The sequence below is a fragment of the Phyllobates terribilis genome, unplaced genomic scaffold (genome assembly GCF_046119375.1).
Source record: "Phyllobates terribilis strain yellow unplaced genomic scaffold, ASM4611937v1 Scaffold_8__6_contigs__length_399053987, whole genome shotgun sequence".
Lineage (NCBI taxonomy): Eukaryota > Metazoa > Chordata > Amphibia > Anura > Dendrobatidae > Phyllobates > Phyllobates terribilis.
In genome coordinates, this window is record NW_027362768.1 from 290,014,414 (window position 1) to 290,037,375 (window position 22,962).

Genomic DNA, 22,962 nt, shown 5'->3' on the forward strand with positions numbered 1-22,962 from the left:
GAACCCAGGATCCCAGCACTGCAAGGCTAATATCTAACAGGCTGGAGAAACTTGCACCTACTGCCACTCTATCTTCATCTCCTTTGTGAGAAACTAATGTATTTGGGCAGCCTCTCAGTCTACCAAGTAAAATTCCTGAGAAGGAAATTGAGGATGGCTTCGCTACTGTTACTGGGGGCAGTGCTAATACCATGGCGTCGTACCGTAGTTTGCTGGAAATATTCCAGGCTGTTAGGAGGCAAGCAAATTCCCACAGAAAAGTACCAGCAGTAATGTTCAGGGACCCGCGCTTGTAGAAGGCGCTTGTAGAAGGCGAAGGCAACACCGGGAGAAATAGTGATGGCTGGGGACTAAGTATGGACACGAGGCATGAGGCATGAGGTTGTGAAAAGCTTCCGCCTCCACGAGCCTTAAAGGCCACATTTCAAGTGCAAGTAGCTGCCCAGAAATCTGGCAGTTTAGTATTGCAGCCTGTGGGTGGGTGGCTGGCTGCATACTTGCGCTTGCATTCCAAGTAACAGAAAACTAAGCAGATGGTAGCCACTATCATCATCATGGCCTCACCTCGGCACTATGAACTCTCCTGAAGGAGAAGCCAGGGCTCACCGGAGGAGTCTCCGGTTTTCTGGTGGGTCCGTCCAACCCTGCCGAGAAGCAGCCCTGGCTAAGAAAAGTGTGGGGGAAGGTTCCCGGACACTCTGTTTTTTTTATGTGGATCGGACGTGCTTATGCATGTCATTTCTCAAACCGGATTGCAGATCAGGCCATTGTCCAACTCTGTATTCAAGAAATTAAATGCGCACGAAAGATGTTTATGTGTGAAAGCACCACGGAGAAGTGTGAGTTGATGTTGGACGGGCTGCCATTGCTCCTGCAACAAACTGCTTAGAGGACTTCCTGGGAGAAATGACACCCAGAGAAGATACGATTTCCCTCTATGCCAGTCCTTTCACCGAGCTAAAGAATATGGCTGTGGTGAAATACAACTCTCAGCAAAAAAAGCTGTGGACTGGCTCCGTACCATCCCTGGCCGCATTCACCTGTCCACATGTTTGTGGTTAGGCGGTCCTTCCCAGTAAGTGCACTTGGGAGGGCACGGGTAATGTTGTGGGACCCGTGCTTGTGGAAGGCGGAGACGATACCGGGAGAAATAGTGGCGGCTGGGGACCGAGTATGGACACCCGGCCGACGCTGGCATGAGGTTATGAAAGCTTCCGCCTCCACGAGCCTAAAAGGCCACATTTCAAGTGAAAACAGCTTTAGAGGACTTCCTGGGAGAAATGACAGCTGGGTAGATAGGGTTTCCCAAGTCCTTTCACCAAGCTAAAGAATATGGCTGTGGTGAAATACAACTCTGCAAAAAAAGCTGTGGACTGGCTCCGTACCGTCCCTGGCCACATTCACCTGTCCACGTGTTTGTGGTTAAACGGTCCTTCCCAGTAAGTGCACTGGGGAGGGCACGGGTAATGTTGTGGGACCCGTGCTTGTGGAAGGCCGAGACTATACCGGGAGAAACAGTGGCGGCTGGGGACCGAGTATGGATACCTGTTCGTACGCAGCCATAAGATTGTGGACAGCTTCCGCCTCCACGAGCCTAAAAGGCCACATTTCAAGTGCAAGCAGCTGTCAAAAATTTGGCAGTATAGTATTGCAGCCTATGGGTTGGTGAGAGGCTGGCTGCATACTTGCGCTTGCATTCCAAGGAATGGGGTAGGGACAACTGAACGCTGCACTGGGACAAGGACGTGGACGGTGATTGTTGCATTTCTGCAATGACAGGTGCATGGTGGGAGCCATCTTCGCATGCGCCAAGGATCACTTATGATGGGCACACTTTTAGGCAGTGACCTGGGAGTCAGAGATGCTTCCATAGGTCTTCCCCATGCTGTTCCCATGTCTTTTTAGCACTGTATGCATGTGTCTGATGATGTGTCACACACCATATGGCCAGATAAGGATGTAAAATGTTAAAATGACATTTCCTGGTGAATGCATTTGTCTTGGTTGAAAGCAATGCAAAAGTGCAAAAACGCATCAAAAACGCTACGTGTGAACATAGCCCAAGGTGTGGAGGAGTATTTTTGGTTTTGGTTATTTATTTTGCCTTATATACAAGTCATTACCCTGGAAAGGATGTTCCTTAACATATTTCCCAGGAAAATCCATTTTGGTTTCGTTTTTGTATGTTTTATTGTGAGTCCGTAAAAGTGGCGTAATACTCTGACAACGTTGTTGACAGCAGTGATTTGGGAGTCAGAAATGCTTCCAGAAGTCTTCCTCATGCTGTTCCCATGTCATTTGAGCACTGTTCCCATCGATTTGGGCAATTTTTAGGCCCTCTGCAGACCGCCAGGGGGAGCCGCCTGAAAAATGCTCGAGTTTCCCATAGACTTACATTGGGCTCGTTGCTCAGGTCGAGCACCCGAGTATTCCAATGTGCTTGTCCCGAGCAGCGAGTACCCGAGCATTTTATTGCTCGCTCATCACTACAAATTAACAAAATGCAAAGATAAACTTAAATCAGATCAATAGTTGGTGAAGCGCATTAATTCTTGTAGGTACATTTGCAAACAGTTTTTTAAGAGAACTTGGCAAGGAGGTTGTCCCAAACATCTTGGAGAACAGACCACAGACCTTCTGTAGATGTAGGCTTGTACAAATCCTTTTGTCTCTTCATGTACCCCAAACAGAATTAATGATATTCAGTTCAGGACTCTATGGGGGCCGTACCATCACTTCTAGGGCTTCTTGATCTTCTTTCCTATAAATATAGTTCTTAATAGGTTTGTCCAGGACTTTATTATCGTTGGCCTATCCTTAGGATAGGTCATTAATGTCTGATTAGAAGTTTGCGACACTCAGCACCCCCACCCATCAGCGATTCCCAATATCTTAATGCTCATGTTTTCCCATTGTAAAATAATAACATCTATACTCACCTTCGGTGTCAGCGTTGTTCCACACAGCACTGTCTTCACTTTCCCTCGAACTTATCACATACATCCAGAGGAAATGAGAGTGCAGTAGCTCTCACTTCCTCCAGATGTATGCGATGTGAACAAAGGCTGGGAGAGTGAAGACAGAGCTGATTGGCTACAGGGATCGCGTGCCATAACAATGTTACGCGATCCCTGGGAGAGCCAGTGCTGACACCGCTGGAACAGCGCCTGTACCGGAGATGAGTATTAGGGCTTGCTCACATCTGCTTATAAAATCGGCCAGTGCAATGTGAAAAAAAATCAAATTGCATTCGCGCCAATGTTATTCAATGAGGCAGTTCTCATCTGCGAGTTTTTCCACACCTGGAATTGGGGTGAGGAAAAGATCACAGCATGCTCGTATGGCCTCGTAAAATGACCAAGACTCACCAATGCAAGTCAATGGGTACGAGAAAAAAATCGCACAGCACACGGACCATGTGTGAGCTGTCCGATTTTTATGCACCCATCTCAAGGGAAACCTGACATTTCATCTGTCAAGTACAGTAAATTCACAGCCCGCACTGTCAGAATAGAATAGATAGAATAGATATATAGATAGAATAGATAGATAGAAATATGTCAGTGAGAGATATAATTATTACAGTGAGTGTGTAGCTTTCTGTACATGTATTTAGCTAATAAATATAAAAATAAATGAAAAAAATTGAGTGGAGTAGCCCTTATTTTTAATAAACAACTGAGGGAAAGCAGACTGCTGTGAGCTGGTGTTATATATTTCTGGGAAGGAGCCAATATCCATGGATCTTCCCAGCCTATTAATATCAGCTCACAGCTGTCTGCGAAGCCTTTACTCGTTATTAACCAGTGAAGGCTAAGCAGAAAGATGCAAGCTGATATTAATAGGCTGGGAAGGGACCATGAATATTTCCCCCTTCCCAGACTAATAACACCAGCCTTCAGCTGCCCCAGATATGGCGCATCCATTAGATGCACCAATTCTGGCGCTTAGCCTCGGCTTTTCCCAATTGCCCTGGTGCGTTGGGAATTGGGGTAATGGTTTTGGGGTTGATGTCAGCTGTGTATTGTCTGCTGACATCAAGCCCAGGGGTTAATAATAATGGAGAGGTGTCTATCAGTCACCCATATTACTAACCCCAAATTCAAAAGAAAGAAACACACACACAGAAAAGTCCTTTAATTGTAAAAAGCACTCCTCAACAATTACCGACTGCTGTGACGAGCGGTGACGTCAGTAAAGTTATCATAGTTCACAGCTGATGAACTGCGGTAACCTTACTGACGTCAGCACTTGCAGGATGAGAATCGACAGTGACATCAGTAAGGTTACTCACATAGCACTCGCATGACATACAGATGGTAGGTGAAAAAAAAACTCATGACACACGCCTGACACTCGCCAACTTTTCTGGCTGAGAATCTCAGCGAGTTTATATACGCAGATGTGAGCAAACCCTAAGTGTTATTATTTTGTGATGGTGAAACATGAGGATTAAGAAGGGGTTGTCCGAGTAGTGGAGTAGTACATCATTGATATCCAGGACTTGTCTAAAATATATCAGTTTGGAAAAATGTGTCTGTGATGGGAGAAATATAGATAATGAGAGCATTCACCCCTAGGTGCTGTTATATAGCTAAATTCAGGTAAGCCGTGCATCCTTGTGACTGTCACTGGGCAGCTGCTTATATCTGAATAAATCATAGGGAACACATTACACAGTTCACCGAACAATCCAAAACATTCTGCTTTTATCAAGCAGCAAAATAACAGGGTTAACGTAATATATGAGTGCAGGAAACTGCAAAATAAGGCATAAAAGACTAGATATGAGAAAAACCCGCAACGGGCTGCCACTAGCTTCATAATATATAAATGATAAAATAAATATATATTGTACCTGTAATGAAAAATAAATTAGTTTTTTTTTTCCAGCGATTTCGGACGGGTCCCCTTGAGATGAGCAGTGTCATAGGTGGCCAGTAGCCTCACTTCATCAAAATATATAAAATATCCATGAAAAAATGAACCATATAATTGCTGCTTGAAAAATCTTTTATATTATGTTTTCTTCTGCTTCTCTAAGGAGGTTTTAGCTCACGTTTTTTTTTCTGATAAATTCATACATCAGAAAGACTTCCAAGCTATACATTTAAAGAGTCAAGTCAGCTTCCTCAGCTCCCTCCCAAACCACTACTATGTATTTATTGATCTCTTTATAGACTTCCTAACAAGCCCTGTTTAGGGGCTTATTGATTTCTTCATTTGTCTAAAAAACTATTTTACAATTGTCATGCCAATATGCTGATTTGGGGGTGACTAGTCGTGGGGGCATTGTTTTCCCCAGACCTGTCATCCCACTAATTATAATTTGCAAGAATGGCATCACCACCGGCCCCCAGCACTGACTGATAGCCGGCCCTAATGCTGATCCTGCTGTCAGTCAGTGCCGGGGGCAGTTACCGCCGCCACTCACTATGCACAGGGTGGTGACTTGAACCCATGTCGGCGCCATCCCTATGACTGAAAGAGCGAGGCTGCCAGGAGGAATAAAGTTAATTTCCTCCAGGCAGCGGGGCTCTCAGTGCATACGCCTCACCATGTCAGACCGCTAGTAACCTGCAGATTAACCCATATGTGCAGGTTAATAGCGTTATTTTACATGACAAGTTCCTTTTAAAATCACTTGTTAGGAAGGGTACAAAGATAGCAATAAATACATGGTGGCGAATTTGAGGCCCCGGGGAAGATGTCAGGTTCCTTTTAACAGAAAGCTGTGAAGTATGACTTACTGTCACTATTATAAAAAAATATATATGGTTTACACATTTTTTTGCTAGACATCACTGTATGGAATAACAAAGCCTGCCAAAAATGATCGAAACCTTGATCTATACCGCAGGAAAGAGGCCAAATTGGGGGTCTAATATATGTTGCAGGAGCCTTTCGTGAGCATATGAGAAACAGAAATAAACGTATCTGAAAATACCCAAACACCTGATAATAAGCTGATATCGGAGGGAGAAGCCACTTATGACTCTACATTTCTTCTGCAGCATTCACTGCATAAATATGTAAGCAATTTGTGCGGGCATTCATATCATTGGATGGCTGTATAATGTATGGTTGGCCCGTGGTAGGACGGGGGGAGCTGTGCTTGCGCACCGACTCTCTGCTCTGGCTTGTAGAGGTGGGTCAATATACTGTGAAAATGCAGAGACAATGGAGAGGAACTGTTGTGAGATAATTCCTTTGATAGATGAGCGCACATAAGTAATTTAGATTAAAAACTATAAAGAAGGTGAAAACATCCAATGTTGTATACCAAAAAGTTGCTATAGAAAAAAAACATTTTGGCTAAAAAAAAACACCATATATTCCAAAATGGCAAAATGATTTACAAAGTTAATCAACTTTTTATATAGCTACCCTGTGTCATACTATCAAGAAAGCCCTTATGAGACTTATGTGTTTCTATGGTAACAGACTACAAACAAACCTTGTGTAGTCTGATCCTGCAATCATACTACCTCCGATCTGTCCCCATAATGTAAGTTAGAAGAAATAGGGTGGTGGTAAAATGACTTAATCAGACTATGGTTTGTTTCCAAGTTTTGCAAAGCTGTTTTTTGTTTTATATGTTAATTTTATTGTAGTAATGTATCTAACTGGTTTGGTAAGGTGTACATCCTTAAACAGGGTTGTTCACTACTCAGACAACTCCTTTTCAATTCATATGTTTCCTCCTTATAAAATAATAACACTTATACTCGCTTCCAATGGTAGCGCTGTTCCAGCGATGTCAGGACTGGCTCTCCCGATGATCTCGAAACATCGTTACGTCACACGATCCCTGCTGCCAATCAGCGGCTGTTTCACTCTCTCCTCCTCCAGACGTATCACATACATCCAGATGAAGTGAGAGAACCGACACCGCTGAAACGGTGCCGGCACCGAAGGTGAATATAAGTGTTATTATTTTACAGGGGCAAACATTCAGATTGAGATGGGGTTGTGGACAACCATCTTAACCGCTGGGTACATTACTCAGGATGTGTCCATAGGCTAGATCTTACTTCTCTGATTAGGCTACATATCTAAAGTCTTATCTAAACCACTAATCTACTTTACTAACCTCATAAATTCTTCCCAGTCCCAACAGAAACATGTCTACCGGGTGTTACAGTGTCAAGAAGCAGAGTTGGCTCAGATGGTTTCCACCATGTCCGACAGCTGGAAATTTGAGCAGGTAAAGGCCACCACCATAAAATTCAACCAACAAACATGGAAGTTTACTTCTTTACAACCCACTTTATTATATGTAGTAGATATAAATTCATTCTATATTTGTATAGTAGGAATTTGTAAGGTTCAAAAATAGTGCAATAAAAAAAGCATATCATGAGCAAAATAACAGCACACGGTAGAAAATTGGCATGTACCCTCTGAGGTGTGGGTACCACGTGTTTAGTACCTAAGAACTAAACTTTGTGATAACTGTTAAAGTGGGTTTCCAGACAATGGAAATTTTTCTTAAAAGGGAACGTGTCATGTGAAAAAAAAAGCTATTAACCTGTAGGTATGGGGTTAATCTGCATGTTAATAGTATTCTGAAGCTGTGTGGCCAACACACTCAAAGCCTGGTGGCCAGGAGGAAATGAATAGGGATGAGCAGACCAGTGGAAGTTTGGGTTCTGGTACCAGACCCATATTTTATCCCAAAGATCGGTTCAAGTACCAGAATTGTACCCGAACTTGAACCAGAACCCAAATCCCATTAAAACAATGGAGACCCGAACTTTGGGCCTGGGTAAGAAAAAAAAAATCTCTGTCTCTCCAAACATTGCAACGGATTACAGGGAAAGTCCGTATTCGGCAATTAGCACCGGACACTAACTGTCCGGCATGAACGCCAAACTTTTAAGTCCGGGTTCGCTCATCTCTAGAAATTAACTTTATTCCTCCTGGCAGTCTTCAGCTTTCAATCAAAGAAGCCCAGCTTCAGTCACTGATCAGTACAAAGTGAGCAGCGGTTGTAACTACATCTCAGCACTGACTGACAGCCGGCTCAGCATTGAGGCACTGTGGAGCTGGCTGTCAGTCAGTGCCGGGGCATGCTTACAGCCTCTCCTCACTGTGTACTGAGTAGTGACTCAAGCTGTGCTGGCTGCGCCTCTATGACTGCAAGTCGAAAGCTGCCCAGAGGGATAAAGTTAATTTCCTCCCAGTAGCCAATCTTTTAATGTGGCGGCAACATGGCTTCATTTTAATAGTGTTCTTTCACCTGACTGGTTCCCTTTAAGGTAATGAAAGTGATACTCACCCTTGCTGGTCTTTTCTTCCTAACTCTGCTTGACGCCCTAAATATTGTTGGAATCACCTGCCCAGCGAATCTGTGACTGATGCAGTTTACGGCTGTGGCTAGTGTTCGGCTGAGCAGGCATTTCTGGTCAGTCACAGTGTTGAGTATGGGATCAGGAGGCATAAATGAGTAAGGACTGGGTGGGTGCCGGAGAGGGATTTTCGGAGGATCAGTACTGGCGAGCACAACCTCTTTTATTATTTTTAACTAGTCCCTTTAAAGTAGCTAAAAATGTCTTTAAGATTTGTATACAAATCTTAAAGGCATTTTTAGCTGGTAAAAAATAAGCTTTAAGGGGCTTATATACATAGATGGTTTCTAGATAGCAATGGAAGCCTAAGGTAAAAGTATGATGCATATATGCTTTTTTTTCTTTCTTGCAAGCTGGTGAATGTGGGGTCTCCATACAGTTACAGTAGTGAAGGACAATCAGAATTTCTTTGTGTGGTATCCAGAGAGCTCCAGAGCAAGCTGAAAATATGTGGAAGCGAGGCGTGCAGTATGGCACAGGTACACACTCATGATAATTGCTGCATGCTTCACACAGGTTCTTTTCACATCGTTAGCGCAACATTTTTTTTTTACATTTTGATAAGTGTGACAACCTAGCTTTTCTTCTTAATTATGCCAGACATACATGCCATAGGTCAGGAGTAGTGATGAGCGAGCGTGCTCATTTAACCCTTTCACCGAGCATGCTCGGGTGCTTACCGGGTAGCTTCGGCGTGCTTGTATATTATGTTTGAGTTCCTGCGTCTGCATGATTTACAGCTGTAAGACAGCCTGAACACCTGCAGGGATTGCCTGTCTGTTAAGGAATCCTCACATGTGTTCAGCCTGTCTTACAGCTGTAAATCATGCAGCTACTCGGTAAGCATCTGAGCATGCTCGGTGAAAGGGTTAAACAAGCAGCTCATCACTAGTCAGGAGCCTTAAACCTTTATTGTTATGTTGACTTTTGAACTTGTATTCTTCTTTGGTTTCTCAACACAGACTCTTGCTCGTATAAACCTGAATGCTGATCACTTGAGGTGATATTGGTAGTTTATGAATGGCTGCTATTCACATCTTATATCAGCTTCTACAATGTATCTTCTGCCAGTTTTGCAATACAGGGACTCTGACCAATGGATGTTTGCTAGATAAGTTAAATACCATTGTAGGATGTTTGCCAGTCAATCTTGGGAAATGAGTTGTGGACACTCGAGCCCTGTGGAATAATATCATCCCTAATCCTTGACCTGTGAATGTGTACTTGAAAGGACAATTGTTTAAGGGACATGGGCCTCTGTAGCAGGGAGACTTTACAAAAAGACAGCAAAGAGAGACTTTTCAGGACAGCAATCAGAACACATGGCTCCATCAATGGGAATACAGATCTGCTCCATTGAATATCACTGAACTCTCACAGACATTATGAGGAAATCCACGTAGGGACAATCAGGTCAACGGGCCCATCAAGTCAACGTCTGTCAAGACGAGCCATCAGGGCTTGAGGGATGCTACCCTCAGGATACACCAGCAGAGGAGGAAGTGATATCCCTGTTTACACTATATGGCAGGTTGACCACTGTACACCGGTCAACCTCCATAACCACCTCCAGCCAGTCAAGGTCAGTGATATCAAGGCCCAGGGACCTCGGAAAATTGGGCCTTCCATCACACCTGCCAGTTCAGATATTTCACCCCCACAAGATGTACGGAAAAAGGAGCTGGTGGAGTTGTTCCATCGGTATGGGCGGATCCGTGCCATCGAACTGAAGAATCGTGGGGGAGGCAGTGCCGCACCATTTGCCTTCATCGGCTTCCAGGATCTGCAGGATGCGGAGAACGCTGTGTGCGGGCACAATGGATATGAGTTTGGTTCTCGTGAATTACATGTGGAGTTTCACAGGTCAAGCCAGAGACCAAGGGGAGGATATAGAGGAGTCCCCTGGTGGAATGGACCCCCTCCCCGGAGAACTGAAAACAGAGTCCTCGTCTCCAAGCTTCCACCATCGAGAAGCAGGCAGAATCTAAAAGATCATATGAGAGAAGCTGGAAGTGTCTGCCACGCTGATGTGCACAATGATGGCATGGGGATTGTCGAATTCATTCACAAAGAAGATATGGAATATGTTTTGAGGAAACTGGATGGTACAAAGTTTCGTTCTCATGAAGGTGAGACCTCTTACATTTGTGTCTGTGCTTAAAGACATGCTGATGGACTGTGCCCAATGAGGGTGATAGGAAACCTATCACGTCTGACTACTTAAGAAGGAAGGGGGGTATGTGACAACCCAGCTTTTGTTATTAATTATGCCAGACATACATGCCATAGGTCAGGAACCATACATCTTTATTGTTATGTTGACTTGTATTCTTCTTTGGTTGCTCAACACAGACTATTATTCGTATAAACCTGAATGCTGATCATTTGAGGTGATATTGGTAATTGATTAATGGCTGCTATTCACATCTTATATCAGCTCCTACAATGTATCGTCTACCAGTTTTGCAATACAGGGACTCTGAACAATGGATGATTGCTAGATAAGTTAAAAACCATTGTAGGATGTTTGCCAGTCAATCTTGGGGAATGAGCTGTGGATACTCGAGCCCTAAGGAATAATATCATCCGAAATCCTTGACCTGTGGATGTGTGCTTGAAAGGACAATTGTGAACTATTTAAGGGACATAGGCCTCTGTAGCAGGGAGACTTTACAAAGAGACAGCCAAGAGAGACTCTTCAGGACAGCAATTAGAACACATGGCTCCATCAAGGGGAATACAGTTCTGCCGCATTGAATATCACTGAACTCTCAGAGATGTTGTGAGGAAATCCAAGTTGGGACAATCAGGTCACCTGGCGACATATCTCTCTGTTCCACTGCCGGTGGGCCAGCGGAAGGGCGAGACTCTGTAACTTACACCATCTTGAGTATTTGCTGGAACTATTCTGTATGTTTATTGTCTGTTTGGTGGTTCAATAAGGTATTGCCACACTGTTTTACCCTCACCCTGTGTTGTCTGAGTAGTATTATGCCCACGGAAGACCCCGGGTCTTCACAATCAGTATACAATATATTATATCTCAATGTTAACCGTGTATAACTTACTAGCCTACATAACAGCTGAGAGCCGTAAATGGCCTTAAAATTCTTACAGGATATAATTTCACTTAAAGGGAATCTGTCAGCAGATTTTTGCTACCTCATTTGAGAGCAGCATAATGTAGGCAAAAAGAAGCTGAATCCAACGATGTATCACTTAGTTTACTTGGTGCCGCTGTTCTGACACAATCAGAGCTTTTACATTAAGCATGAAGTAGAGCTGAGAAAGCTAACCTCATCCCCACCAGGCTCTCAGAGTACATATACAGTGAGCAGCTTATCACAGAAGGAGGCAGAGTCGGACCAGGAGGCACAGTGCTGTGTCCCAGCAATGATAAGCTCCTGATGGTAAAACAATCATTGCAAGTAAACAAAACCTCAGCTTGATAAGAGAGGCATCCCTGAAATCTGTGTTTTAACCCCTACAGAATGATGTCTTCAGATTACATAGCAAAAACCTGCTGACAGATTCCCTTTAACTTGTACAGAAAATGTTCTGACTTGATAAGTTACATCTTCTTTTAAATTGTAAAATGGATGAATTTATAAGGGATTGTCTACATCGAATGGGCACTGGCTGTCATAAAGTCTACAGTCGAAATGCTTCTTTAAGAATATTTTTCTCACTGTAGATCTTTTCTCATTGCAGAGTTTAGATGCCGAAAAGGATGAAGAGAATGTGCTAAACCCTGACTATATCGTCTTCCAGGAAAGGGACAGAGAAAGCGGACATTAACTCCAGTGAGTCTCCCATATGGACATGTGCATCCGACCCCATATATTACATGCATTACCGTGTCTCTTTCATAAAGTCTATCTCCTCATCTATCTATCATTTCTCTATCTCCATTGTGGAAATTTGCATTACTGGTGTTTCGATGATTGGCGTACGCTCTATAATTCCCCTATATAAGAAAATGAGGACTGATGTGTCCTTTCATTTCAGCCTCTATTGCATACATGTCAAACTCTGGCCTGTGGGCCAAATTTGGCCCTCAGGGCTTCTATGTTTGGCCCGCGACACCAAAACCGCCACCCCTATGTGGGGCCATTACTCTGTATGGAGGACTATGTAAAACCCATTATACTTGTTGTCCTGAGACTTTGTCCAAGTTTTTCATTTTGGCTCTCTGTGTGTTTGAGTTTCACATCGCTGCTCTATTGTCTTGTCCTTTCACAGATTGACTCATTTTTAGTTTCTTAATATTAAAGTGATGTCTCCACGCAATTTGGCCATCTCTACAAAAAGGGTTCACTCTTGTTTTGTGTGTTTTGTGTCATTTTAACACTTTCTCACCTGCATATTCATCTTTCTCCCTCTTTTTTCCAGACATTATGGTCATTGCTCTACAGTCTTCTTTTGTCAATCAATACCTCAAATAAAGCAGACTTTTTCACACCAGTGTGTCTCATTGTTTATTGATACTGTATGTACTCATGCAAGCCCACAATACACAGTATGCACTACGTTACACATAGTAGCCCTCTCGAAAGGCGAACAATCAAGATATTTTGTATCTTATACTCTTAACAATAATTCACTAATATGAAGCGCATGTCTTGTCTTGTCTTGGGTGAATTTGTTTTACTATCTTTTTATAATGAGGGATAAAGAATAACCTTTTTTTTGGCTGAAAGGACTTGATCAGGTTTATATTGTGGTTCATTGGACATTCTGTGTATAGAACATAAAGTAAATTGTGCGGTGTGGGAAGGACATAGACAACAGAGCTGAATAAAATTAAATCTTGATATCTACAATCTGATTTTTTATTCCAGAGTAATCCACATTTTTCTTAATATGTAAATTATCTGTTAAGATCTATGGGCCGGCCATAGCTTTCCCTGAGAATCTGCCTACAGAGCTTATTATAAATGAAAGGGGGAGTTACCAGTGTGAGACATGTAGATCAGGAGAGCTGATGGTCAGTCATTACATGTCTCACACTGGTAACACCCACTTTGATTTAAAATAAGCTCTGGAGGCAGATTCTCAGGGAGATCAGTGTCCGGCCCATAGATCTTAACAGCTCATTTACATATTAAGAAAAATGTGGATTTCTCATGAATAAGACATCAAATCGCAGATATAAAGGTGTCATTTTTTCAGCTTCCTATTACCTACATGCCCATATAGACGGCTTTGGAGGGTTGATCCTAATGACAGATGCCCTTTAAAGGGGTTTCCGAAACTTAAACATTGATGGCTAATCCATACGACTGAGACCGCTGCTGTTCAGAAAAGTGGAGGAGCCAAGTAAATGAGGCACTATGCCTGTGTAAACAACGACGTGATATTTCACTTGCCAGAGCATCATGGCCCTTTCAAATGGCTGATTGCAGAAGTTGGCTCCCCACCTTTCAGGCCAGGCCAACAATGTTTACCACCGATGGGGACATTTTCTACTTTAATGCATTTAAAGGAAGATTCACTTGGAAGAGGTCCAGAATATTCTGTGATTATTCTCGGTAGAAGGAAGAAATCTGAACGAAGTGAAGTGCACTGTGCTCCGCAGTGTATGGAGCTGCGAACAAGACAGGATCAATGAGGTAGTGCCAGGCACTCGTGTATGGGCCACTGAAAATCCCTTTGTTACTTGCCAAAAAGAACTCCATGATCAAAAAGTCGGTGTATAACATGCAATGTCTAAGTTGTACATCTTAGGCCCAAGTTTCTTTGACACCACCATGAACATTGATGTGTACCTGGACAGTTTGCGAATCAGCTGGATGATTGTGAGTTACAGGGGTTTTCCTAAGAACAAAGTACATTTTAATTACCGTAATCTTGGATAAAAATTAACTCCACAATTGGATGTGTTAAAATAATGTTCCTGTGCTGAGATAATCTTATAAATATGTCTCTGCTGTGTACTGTGTAATGGCTGTGTCTGACCATACAAGAACATGGTCTGATCATACCACATCTCCTGGGCAGGGGAGGAAACAAAAGAGAGTATACAGACATTACAGCAGGGGATCACAAATTATTCTTTATGTGAGGCAAAACATTTCACTGCCTGTCTTTAAGCAATGTTTTACCTCAAAGAAAGAACTAGCTGTGATCCCATGCTGTAATATCTGTATACTCTTTTGCTTCCCCCCCTGCCCAGGAGCTGTGGTATAATCAGACCATGTTCCTGTACGGTCAGACACAGCCATTACACAGTACACAGCAGGGGCACATTTATAAGATTATCTCAGCACAGGAACATATTTTTAAACACATCCAATTGTGGAACCTAGTTTTATTCAAAGATCTATTGATTAAACTGTTGATTAAAATTAACTTTGTTCGTGGGGAAACCTTTTTAAGGAAAGTTTACTTCCAATAAATTGGGACAACGCGTCTCGTATCGGCAAGAAGCATGGCAGCAATTGAGTCCTTTTTCGGCAACAGGATAATTTTAAAGTGGCTTGGGGCTGGATCCGACAACACCATACTTCTTCCTTTGGGGTATGCTCAAAGGAAAAGTCTATTGGAACAAGCCTCACAGTGTGGAAGACTTAAAGACAAACATCCAGCGTTAAATTGCTACTAGTCCCCCTGATCTGCCGATACTTTCAGGAACATGGAGCGCCGCGTGTCAAAATATGTCTGGCAAAAAATAGAGATTGCTTCCAGCATCGCATGTAATGCAATTGATTACACATACATGAATGGATGTAGTGTATTTTTTGGTTTATATTTGGTTAGAATATTAGGCCTTCTTTTCAGTGACTCCCTCTGTATTATCCAAACAAAAAAACTATTTTGCAACAGGATTTCTTTAAAAATGTTTGGGCCGTTTACTTGAACAGCCTCAAAGTATGAAAGTACATTGCAGACTACAGAATGTGTTACCAGCCTTATCTCTCTTCCCCTGAACTATCTTCTAAGCCAGTGTTTCTCAACTCCAGTCCTCAGGAACCCCAAAAACATCCGGTTTTCAGGATCTCCTTAGTATTGCACATGTGAGAGAACCTGTGGCATTTTTTGATGCCTTGATAATAATTCCATCACCTGTGCAATACTAAGGAAATCCTGAAAACCTGATCAGTTGGGGAGTCCTGAGGACTGGAGTTGAGAAACACTGTTCTAAGCTGATTTGACCACATCAAAGATCAACTTTCATGGTCGGGTGTTACCTTAGAAGAGTGGTCAGGAGAAGAGAGATAAGGGTTACACACTCTGTTGACAGAACAGGCCAACATAAAATTCAGTGGTGATGTCTCCTGTAACCCTATAGAATATCCTCGGAAATAGTTTTCTCTATTTAATAAGAAATTGGCATTCTTTTTTCACTTTAATTAAAACTTTACCATCTGCCAAATAAACTCATGACACCCATGTTGTTTTAATTAAATCTGTTCCTATTCTTCATTAATGTGGAATATCATTATAATCCTTTTTGGTCATAACGTTTGATTAATTCCAAATTGCAGGACTCGGCTCATGTCGGCCTTCGTGTAACATTGTTCAGATTTCATGGACAATGTATTGTTATTTTTTCAATGAGTGGAACAAAATGTTATAATTATAACTTTCACTATTATTCTCTACAATCCTGGGTTTAGAAGCACTTCTCAATCTTTGATAGTCTTCAGTAATAGGAGGAAATTCTTCACTTCAAGTTAATGTTATTATTGGAGTATTACTTGTTGGCTTGGCCTGTGATATTGTGGATCCACCCAACAAATTTAGTAATACGACTGTATACACCATAAAATTTCGGAATGGCACAGCCTGCGCCCCAGCTTACCAGTCCAACCTGGAACCAGCGCCCCCCTGGCTCTTTACATACAAGTGGACTGCCAGAGTCACCCTGCAATATAAGAAGTTGGTTAGTAAAGCTCCCCTACAGTCTGTTATTATAACGGCTAAAAGTGTAATAAAAGAAGATGCCATCGTGCTGGGGAGTGCCATCATTCTTTTGCTTATGCGGATATTCCTAATCAGTGTCAGATTGGGGTGCCAAGGGTCCACCAGTAACCAACTCCAGGGTCCCACTTTTCAGCTACATGTAAATGTGACATTATCCTCAATCACAAATTTATATAACAATGATCTGGGCAGATTGTTACATGAATAAGATGCTGCCTTTGTCTGTACATAGTGATTCAAGTATATTGTGCCAAGAACTGCTCATATAAGAGGGTGGTGACCCTCCGGAGGATTCTCCTGTTCTCCTTTTGGCCAGTCCAAGCCTTTTCCTAAAGAAAAGTCATCATACCGGGTGCCTAACTTTTGATCCTCACTGCTGCCATTCACATGTTCAGGGGCCCCTTTATCAGAGTTCAAAATGGCCATTGAAAGCACATGGGGAGTGCTGTAGAAGTTCTGAGCTTTGCCTCTCTAGACCCTCCTCTGCATTGGAATAGACCTTTGCTGATCCTGTGCAGCAGATTCTTGCTAGCGCACCGGATTATTATGTCCCATAGATGTGTCCTGTGTAGTATGTTATGGACTCACTTAATAGGACTAAGGCAGTGTAATTATCACCCATTTGGCGTATTTGCTGAAAACCCTGAAAGTGTGCAACACTGCTTTCCATTCAAACGCTTTAGGCACACTGTATGTTGAGTGAATGTGTGTTTATGATCCCTTTGGCCGACCCCAATGTGCGCACTGAATGAAACCCAAAGCTTAATTTGTTATTTCAAAGATAACAAGCCATCCCCAAGAACAGGGCTCTGCAGAGCACCATCTTGAAAATGGAAGATGGGTATGCTCGGCTCTTAGGTCCAAGAGAGAAACTGGAGAGGAGACAAAGCGTAAATAGGTAATAATATAGAAGGATATGCACGATTGTGCTCCCCTGATTGGGTTGTGTACATATAACCACTTATGACGCTTAAGGCTGCTGCAGATCCACGAGGAGATAATTGCATAGAACTGGAGAAACAAATGGTTTATTCTGCGTTGCCGTGGTGTAAAAATGAAAGATGCCAATCCAATTTCAGGTGGTCGTATTCGTCAACACGTTTCGAAATATATAACAACGATCATGGTTTGTCCTGATAAAGAAGTTATATACTTTGAAACGTGTTAACGAATAAAACCACCTGAAATTGGATTGGCATCTTTCATTTTTTCTCCACGGCAGCGCAGAATAGCCCATTTGTTTCTCCGGCTCTTAGTCAGTGCGCTGACCGGAGCAGTGCACCCGGGGAACAGGGGTAAGGTGAGTAACATTTGCTTGTAATTTTTTCTCATTCACTTATGGGGGGAGTACATTTGGTGTCTGTGGGGATTATACTGTGTATAGGAGGCTGTGGGGCCATCATAATGTCTGGGGGCTGTGATGGACATAATAATGGGGGATATGGGGTATCATTCTGTGAGGGTCATCAGTCTGTATATAGAGAAATGTAGGGGATCATACTGTGTGAGTATACTAATTTTATGTGTGGAATCAGACCTTTTGGGGGGCTGTGGTCATAATACTGTGTGGGGAGCTGTGGGAGCCATCATACTTTGTTGGGGGGCTATCATGGATCATGTTGTGGGGAGATTATACTGTGTGTGAGACTGAGACTGTGTAGGCAATTATACTTTGTGGAGACCATGTGTCTGGCATCATACTTTTTGGGTGCTTGTGGGGCGTCATGCTGTGTGCGGAGTTGTGGGGGTCATCACACTGTGTTGGGGGCAGTAAGGTGCATCATACTGTGTACTGGGTCCATTATACTGTGTGTGGAGGCTTTGAAGACATCATACTGTTTTTGGGAAGCTGTTCATCATAGTACAATGGCTGAATAACAGGAGCAGTATGATTTACTGCTTTTTATAAAAATCTGTAAATTATATGAATTTGATGACATAAAATTAAAATTAATGTAAAATAATAACAATGATATGTTAATATTGAACAGAACTAATTTCAACTCATTAATACAGCCCTCCACAATAGTCACTGTTCCGCATGTGGCCCCTCGGGAAAATGAATTGCCCACCCCTGCTATAGACATAGAGAGGAGCATGATCATGCAGTGCTCTGCTCCATTCAAGATGAGGCTGCACTGCTCGTTCTCGGGGTACCAGAGGTCTGTTCTCTAGATGGGAGTACTAGCGGTCGGAGCTCCAGTGATCAGCAAGTTTTCATATTTTATGGATAGGGGATAACTTGCTATTTTGGGAATAACCCTGATTATCATGCTTTATATGACCCAGCACACCTCTTATGTTGCTGTTGCTAAATGGATGATGTGACACAATGCTCGGTATTATGCTGTTCCCTCATGGATGCATTACACGGGACTTATCCTTGATCTAAACCAGAGCTTCTCAAATTGTGAGGCTGGAGTTTATTTCCACAAGAGCGGTCATCATTACGCCTGCGGCACAGACCCGTCTCTGACTGCAGCAATCAGATCCTGCAATACTAGGACTTATTTTAACAGTATTCTGGGTCCAGGAGACAAATTAGCATTCACTATAGCACTGCCATTGACTCTGACCACGGATGAGGACCGGGTATTACCAGGTTCAGGTCCCAGTAGACGAAGCTGAGACTCTCTGGTCTACACCATTGATCAAACAGACAGGTCTGCAGCTCTGGTAGAAGAATGGGATGTGAGCAGGTTTTTAAGCTCTTATGTAATAAATGGCCCGATACCTTTATTTCTAAATTATAATCATTAGCTAATATATTAAATCATGAAATATCTGTCTAAGGGATTTTAGTGCAGTATAATCAGTAGTTGAATCCATAGATAAAAAATATCAAAGGACTATGGTCTAATGAAATAGATAATAACATTTAAGGCCATTGCATAATGACATACCAGACATGCATCTTTAGTCCCATCAGCATACCCTGCACAGAACATCCGTGGAGTTATCTGATAGTGGTAGAGGTCGGAGCAGATATCATGAGAAATTAACTTAAGGTCAACCTTCAGAAGAACGTCAGTGGTAGGACCTAAAACACAAAGTCTGGATCAGGCGGGTGCAGATGCACTGATAACACACTGTGCTTTATAAAGAATTACTCCTGTGCTTGGCTAGTCAGATGCTATAGCATTGCTGCCGATCTCTGACAGTGGCATTTAAAGGGAATCTGTAAGCAGGTTTTTGCTATTTAATCTGAGAGCAGCAAGATATAGGGCCAGAGATCCTGATTCCAGTGATCTGTCACATATTAGGCTGTGTGCTGTAGTTTCAATACAATCAGTGTTTTATCAGCAGGAGATTATTACTAGAGGACTAGGCTTCGCGCGCCAGACAGTCCAGCTAATCTGTGCAACCCTGCCCACACCACTGATTGGCAAATGTCTGACAGTACACAGGAAACTGCCAATCAGTGGTGTGGGCGGGGTTATACACAGCTTTGCATTCTGACCACTGCTACATCTACAGCAGAGAAAACAGGGATTTTAGTAAAATTGTACCAAGCAGCCCAGTAAGTGACACATCGCTGGAATCAGGGTCTCTGCCCCTACAATCATGCTTCTCTTAATTACATAGCAAAAACCAGCTGACAGATTCCTTTTAAGGTGCACAGTCCACGGCGATCAAGGTCCTCCCCAGCAAGATCTTAGAGGTCTGATGGGATGTCATGGCACTCGGTGCCCTGCTGAAGCCATAGACTGGGCAACTAAGGGTGCGACCACACAATATACATATGTGTGTATATATATATATATATATATATATATATATATATATATATATATATATATAAAATATATATATACAGTATATATATGTATGTGTATATATATATATACAGTACAGACCAAAAGTTTGGACACACCTTCTCATTTAAAGATTTTTCTGTATTTTTATGACTATGAAAATTGTACATTCACACTGAAGGCATCAAAACTATGAATTAACACATGTGGAATTATATACTTAACAAAAAAGTATGAAACAGCTGAAAATATGTCTTATATTCTAGGTTCTTCAAAGTAGCCACCTTTTGCTTTGATGACTCCTTTGCACACTCTTGGCATTCTCTTGATGAGCTTCAAGAGGTAGTCACCGGAAATGGTGTTCACTTCACAGGTGTGCCCTGTCAGGTTTAATAAGTGGGATTTCTTGCCTTATAAATGGGATTGGGACCATCAGTTGTGTTGTGCTGAAGTCTGGTGGATAAACAGCTGATAGTCCTACTGAATAGACTGCTAGAATTTGTATTATGGCAAGAAAAAAGCAGCTAAGTAAAGAAAAACGAGTGGCCATCATTACTTTAAGAAATTAAGGTCAGTCAGTCCGAAAAATTGGGCAAACTTTGAAAGTGTCCCCAAGTGCAGTTGCAAAAACCATCAAGCGCTACAAAGAAACTGGCTCACATGAGGACCGCCCCAGGAAAGGAAGACCAAGAGTCACCTCTGCTTCTGAGGATAAGTTTATCCGAGTCACCAGCCTCAGAAATCGCAGGTTAACAGCAGCTCAGATTAGAGACCAGGTCAATGCCACACAGAGTTCTAGCAGCAGACACATCTCTACAACAACTGTTAAGAGGAGACTTTGTGCAGCAGGTAAAATAGCTGCTAGGAAACCACTGCTAAGGACAGGCAACAAGCAGAAGAGACTTGTTTGGGCTAAAGAACACAAGGAATGGACATTAGACCAGTGGAAATCTGCTTTGGTCTGATGAGTTCAAATTTGAGATCTTTGGTTCCAACCACCGTGTCTTTGTGCGACGCAGAAAAGGTGAACAGATGGACTCTACATGCCTGGTTCCCACCGTGAAGCATGGAGGAGGAGGTGTGATGGTGTGGGGGTGCTTTGCTGTTGACACTGTTGGGGATTTATTCAAAATTGAAGGCATACTGAACCAGCATGGCTACCGCAGCATCTTGCAGCGGCATGCTATTCCATCCGGTTTGCGTTTAGTTGGACCATCTTTTATTTTTCAACAGGACAATGACCCCAAACACACCTCCAGGCTGTGTAAGGGCTATTTGACCAAGAAGGAGAGTGATGGGGGGCTACGCCAGATGACCTGGCCTCCACAGTCACCAGACCTGAACCCAATCGAGATGGTTTGGGGTGAGCTGGACCGCAGAGTGAAGGCAAAAGGGCCAACAAGTGCTAAGCATCTCTGGGAACTCCTTCAAGATTGTTGGAAGATCATTTCCGGTGACTACCTCTTGAAGCTCATCAAGAGAATGCCAAGAGTGTGCAAAGCAGTCATCAAAGCAAAAGGTGGCTACTGTGAAGAACCTAGAATATAAGACATATTTTCAGTTGTTTCACACTTTTTTGTTAAGTATATAATTCCACATGTGTTAATTCATAGTTTTGATGCCTTCAGTGTGAATGTACAATTTTCATAGTCATGAAAATACAGAAAAATCTTTAAATGAGAAAGTGTGTCCAAACTTTTGGTCTGTACTGTATATATATACACATACATACAGTACATACATTACTGCAATACTGTGGCCTGATGATTGCAGATTTAAAAAGGAAAAAAAAATATTTTTAAATATTAACAAAAATGAATAAACCCATAAAAATTCATACAAACACTCCTTTCCGCCATTAAAAATAGACATTCAAAAAATAATAAAATAAACATATTCAATATCGCTGCATTTAATCTATCAAAACATAAAATGATTTCCCCTGTACAGTAAACACCATTTAATAAAAAATCGAAATGCCAGGATTACCATCTATCATAACACATCCTCCCCAAAAATGCAATAAACTGCTATTAAAACATCGTATGAACCCCGAAGTGGTATCAATAAAACATCATCTCACAACGCAAAAAAAATAAGCCCTCTCCCTGCTGCAGCGACAGAAAAATAAAAAGTTGCGAATCTCAGAAAATGGCTACACAAATCACATTTTTTATTTTTACAAATTGTTGATTGTTTTTTCAGTACTAAAATTAAAAAAGAAACTAAACAAGTTTGATATCACTGCAACTGTACTTTTGGAATATCATGGACAATCATGTTGCCAGGTCATTTTTACCACACAATAATAGCTGTAAAAACAAAATTTCAAAACAATGGTGGAATTGTGTGTTTTTTTTCACCATTTCGAATATTTTTTCCCATTTTTCAGTTATATGGTCAAATTAATGGTGTAATTTAAAACTACTAACAAAATCCCCCATACTCATACCTTGATGAAAAATGAAATAAGGTAAGGCTTTTGGAAGAAGTGGAGGAAAGTGCAAAAAATGAAAATTGAAAACTGAGTGAAGGGGTTAAAACATCCATGACTTACCGTACTCATTTGTTGCTCCCCAACCTGCCAACCAACATGTTGAACCAGTTGGGAAATGGTGAGCACTGGCAGGAAGACAAATGGGTTGGACATGTGAAGAGGTGAGGGGAACGGGGTGGTCCAGCTGGACTAGGGCTATGTCGTAGTCATGCGTGTCCTGATCGTGGTAAGGATGGATGATCAGTTGTCTAACTTTGAATGCCATCTCCTTCTGGCTACTTCTACTAAGGCGCACTTTTCCCAAAATGACCGTCCAAACTTCCGGAGTGGAGAGACTGAAATATTCAGATAATGTAGACAATACAGAGATGTATAAATTAAACATATAGAGTGAGAATAAGGCTATGTTCACATGTCCAATAGTTATTTCCTT

The 22,962-nt window shown here is 42.2% G+C and overlaps 2 protein-coding genes and 1 pseudogene across 7 annotated transcripts in view; 2 read left to right on the forward strand and 1 right to left on the reverse strand.

Annotated features, from left to right (window-relative positions):
- KCTD17 (potassium channel tetramerization domain containing 17) overlaps positions 1–12,815 on the forward strand; it is a 39,526-nt gene extending 26,711 nt beyond the window's left edge. For 2 of the 4 annotated variants that reach the window (XM_073644383.1, XM_073644381.1), the window contains exons 4-6: positions 7,112–7,207; positions 8,705–8,830; positions 12,063–12,815. In XM_073644383.1, coding sequence (XP_073500484.1) covers positions 7,112–7,207; positions 8,705–8,830; positions 12,063–12,149 — 309 coding nt within the window. In that variant the 3' untranslated portion in view covers positions 12,150–12,815. Of the gene's footprint in view, positions 1–6,744; positions 6,918–7,111; positions 7,208–8,704; positions 8,831–12,062 lie in introns of all 4 variants that reach the window. The other 2 variants (XR_012247782.1, XM_073644382.1) reach the window with 2 other exon arrangements.
- Positions 9,319–10,575, forward strand: LOC141156621 (serine/arginine-rich splicing factor 9 pseudogene; annotated as a pseudogene).
- A 1,781-nt stretch (positions 12,816–14,596) lies between the features above and the next one.
- The window catches only part of TMPRSS6 (transmembrane serine protease 6), a 275,703-nt gene continuing 267,337 nt past the window's right edge, over positions 14,597–22,962 (reverse strand). For all 3 annotated transcript variants that reach the window (XM_073644385.1, XM_073644384.1, XM_073644386.1), the window contains 3 exons: positions 22,590–22,864; positions 19,181–19,317; positions 14,597–16,218 (listed from right to left, as the gene is read on the reverse strand). In XM_073644385.1, coding sequence (XP_073500486.1) covers positions 16,048–16,218; positions 19,181–19,317; positions 22,590–22,864 — 583 coding nt within the window. In that variant the 3' untranslated portion in view covers positions 14,597–16,047. The remainder of the gene's footprint in view (positions 16,219–19,180; positions 19,318–22,589; positions 22,865–22,962) is intronic.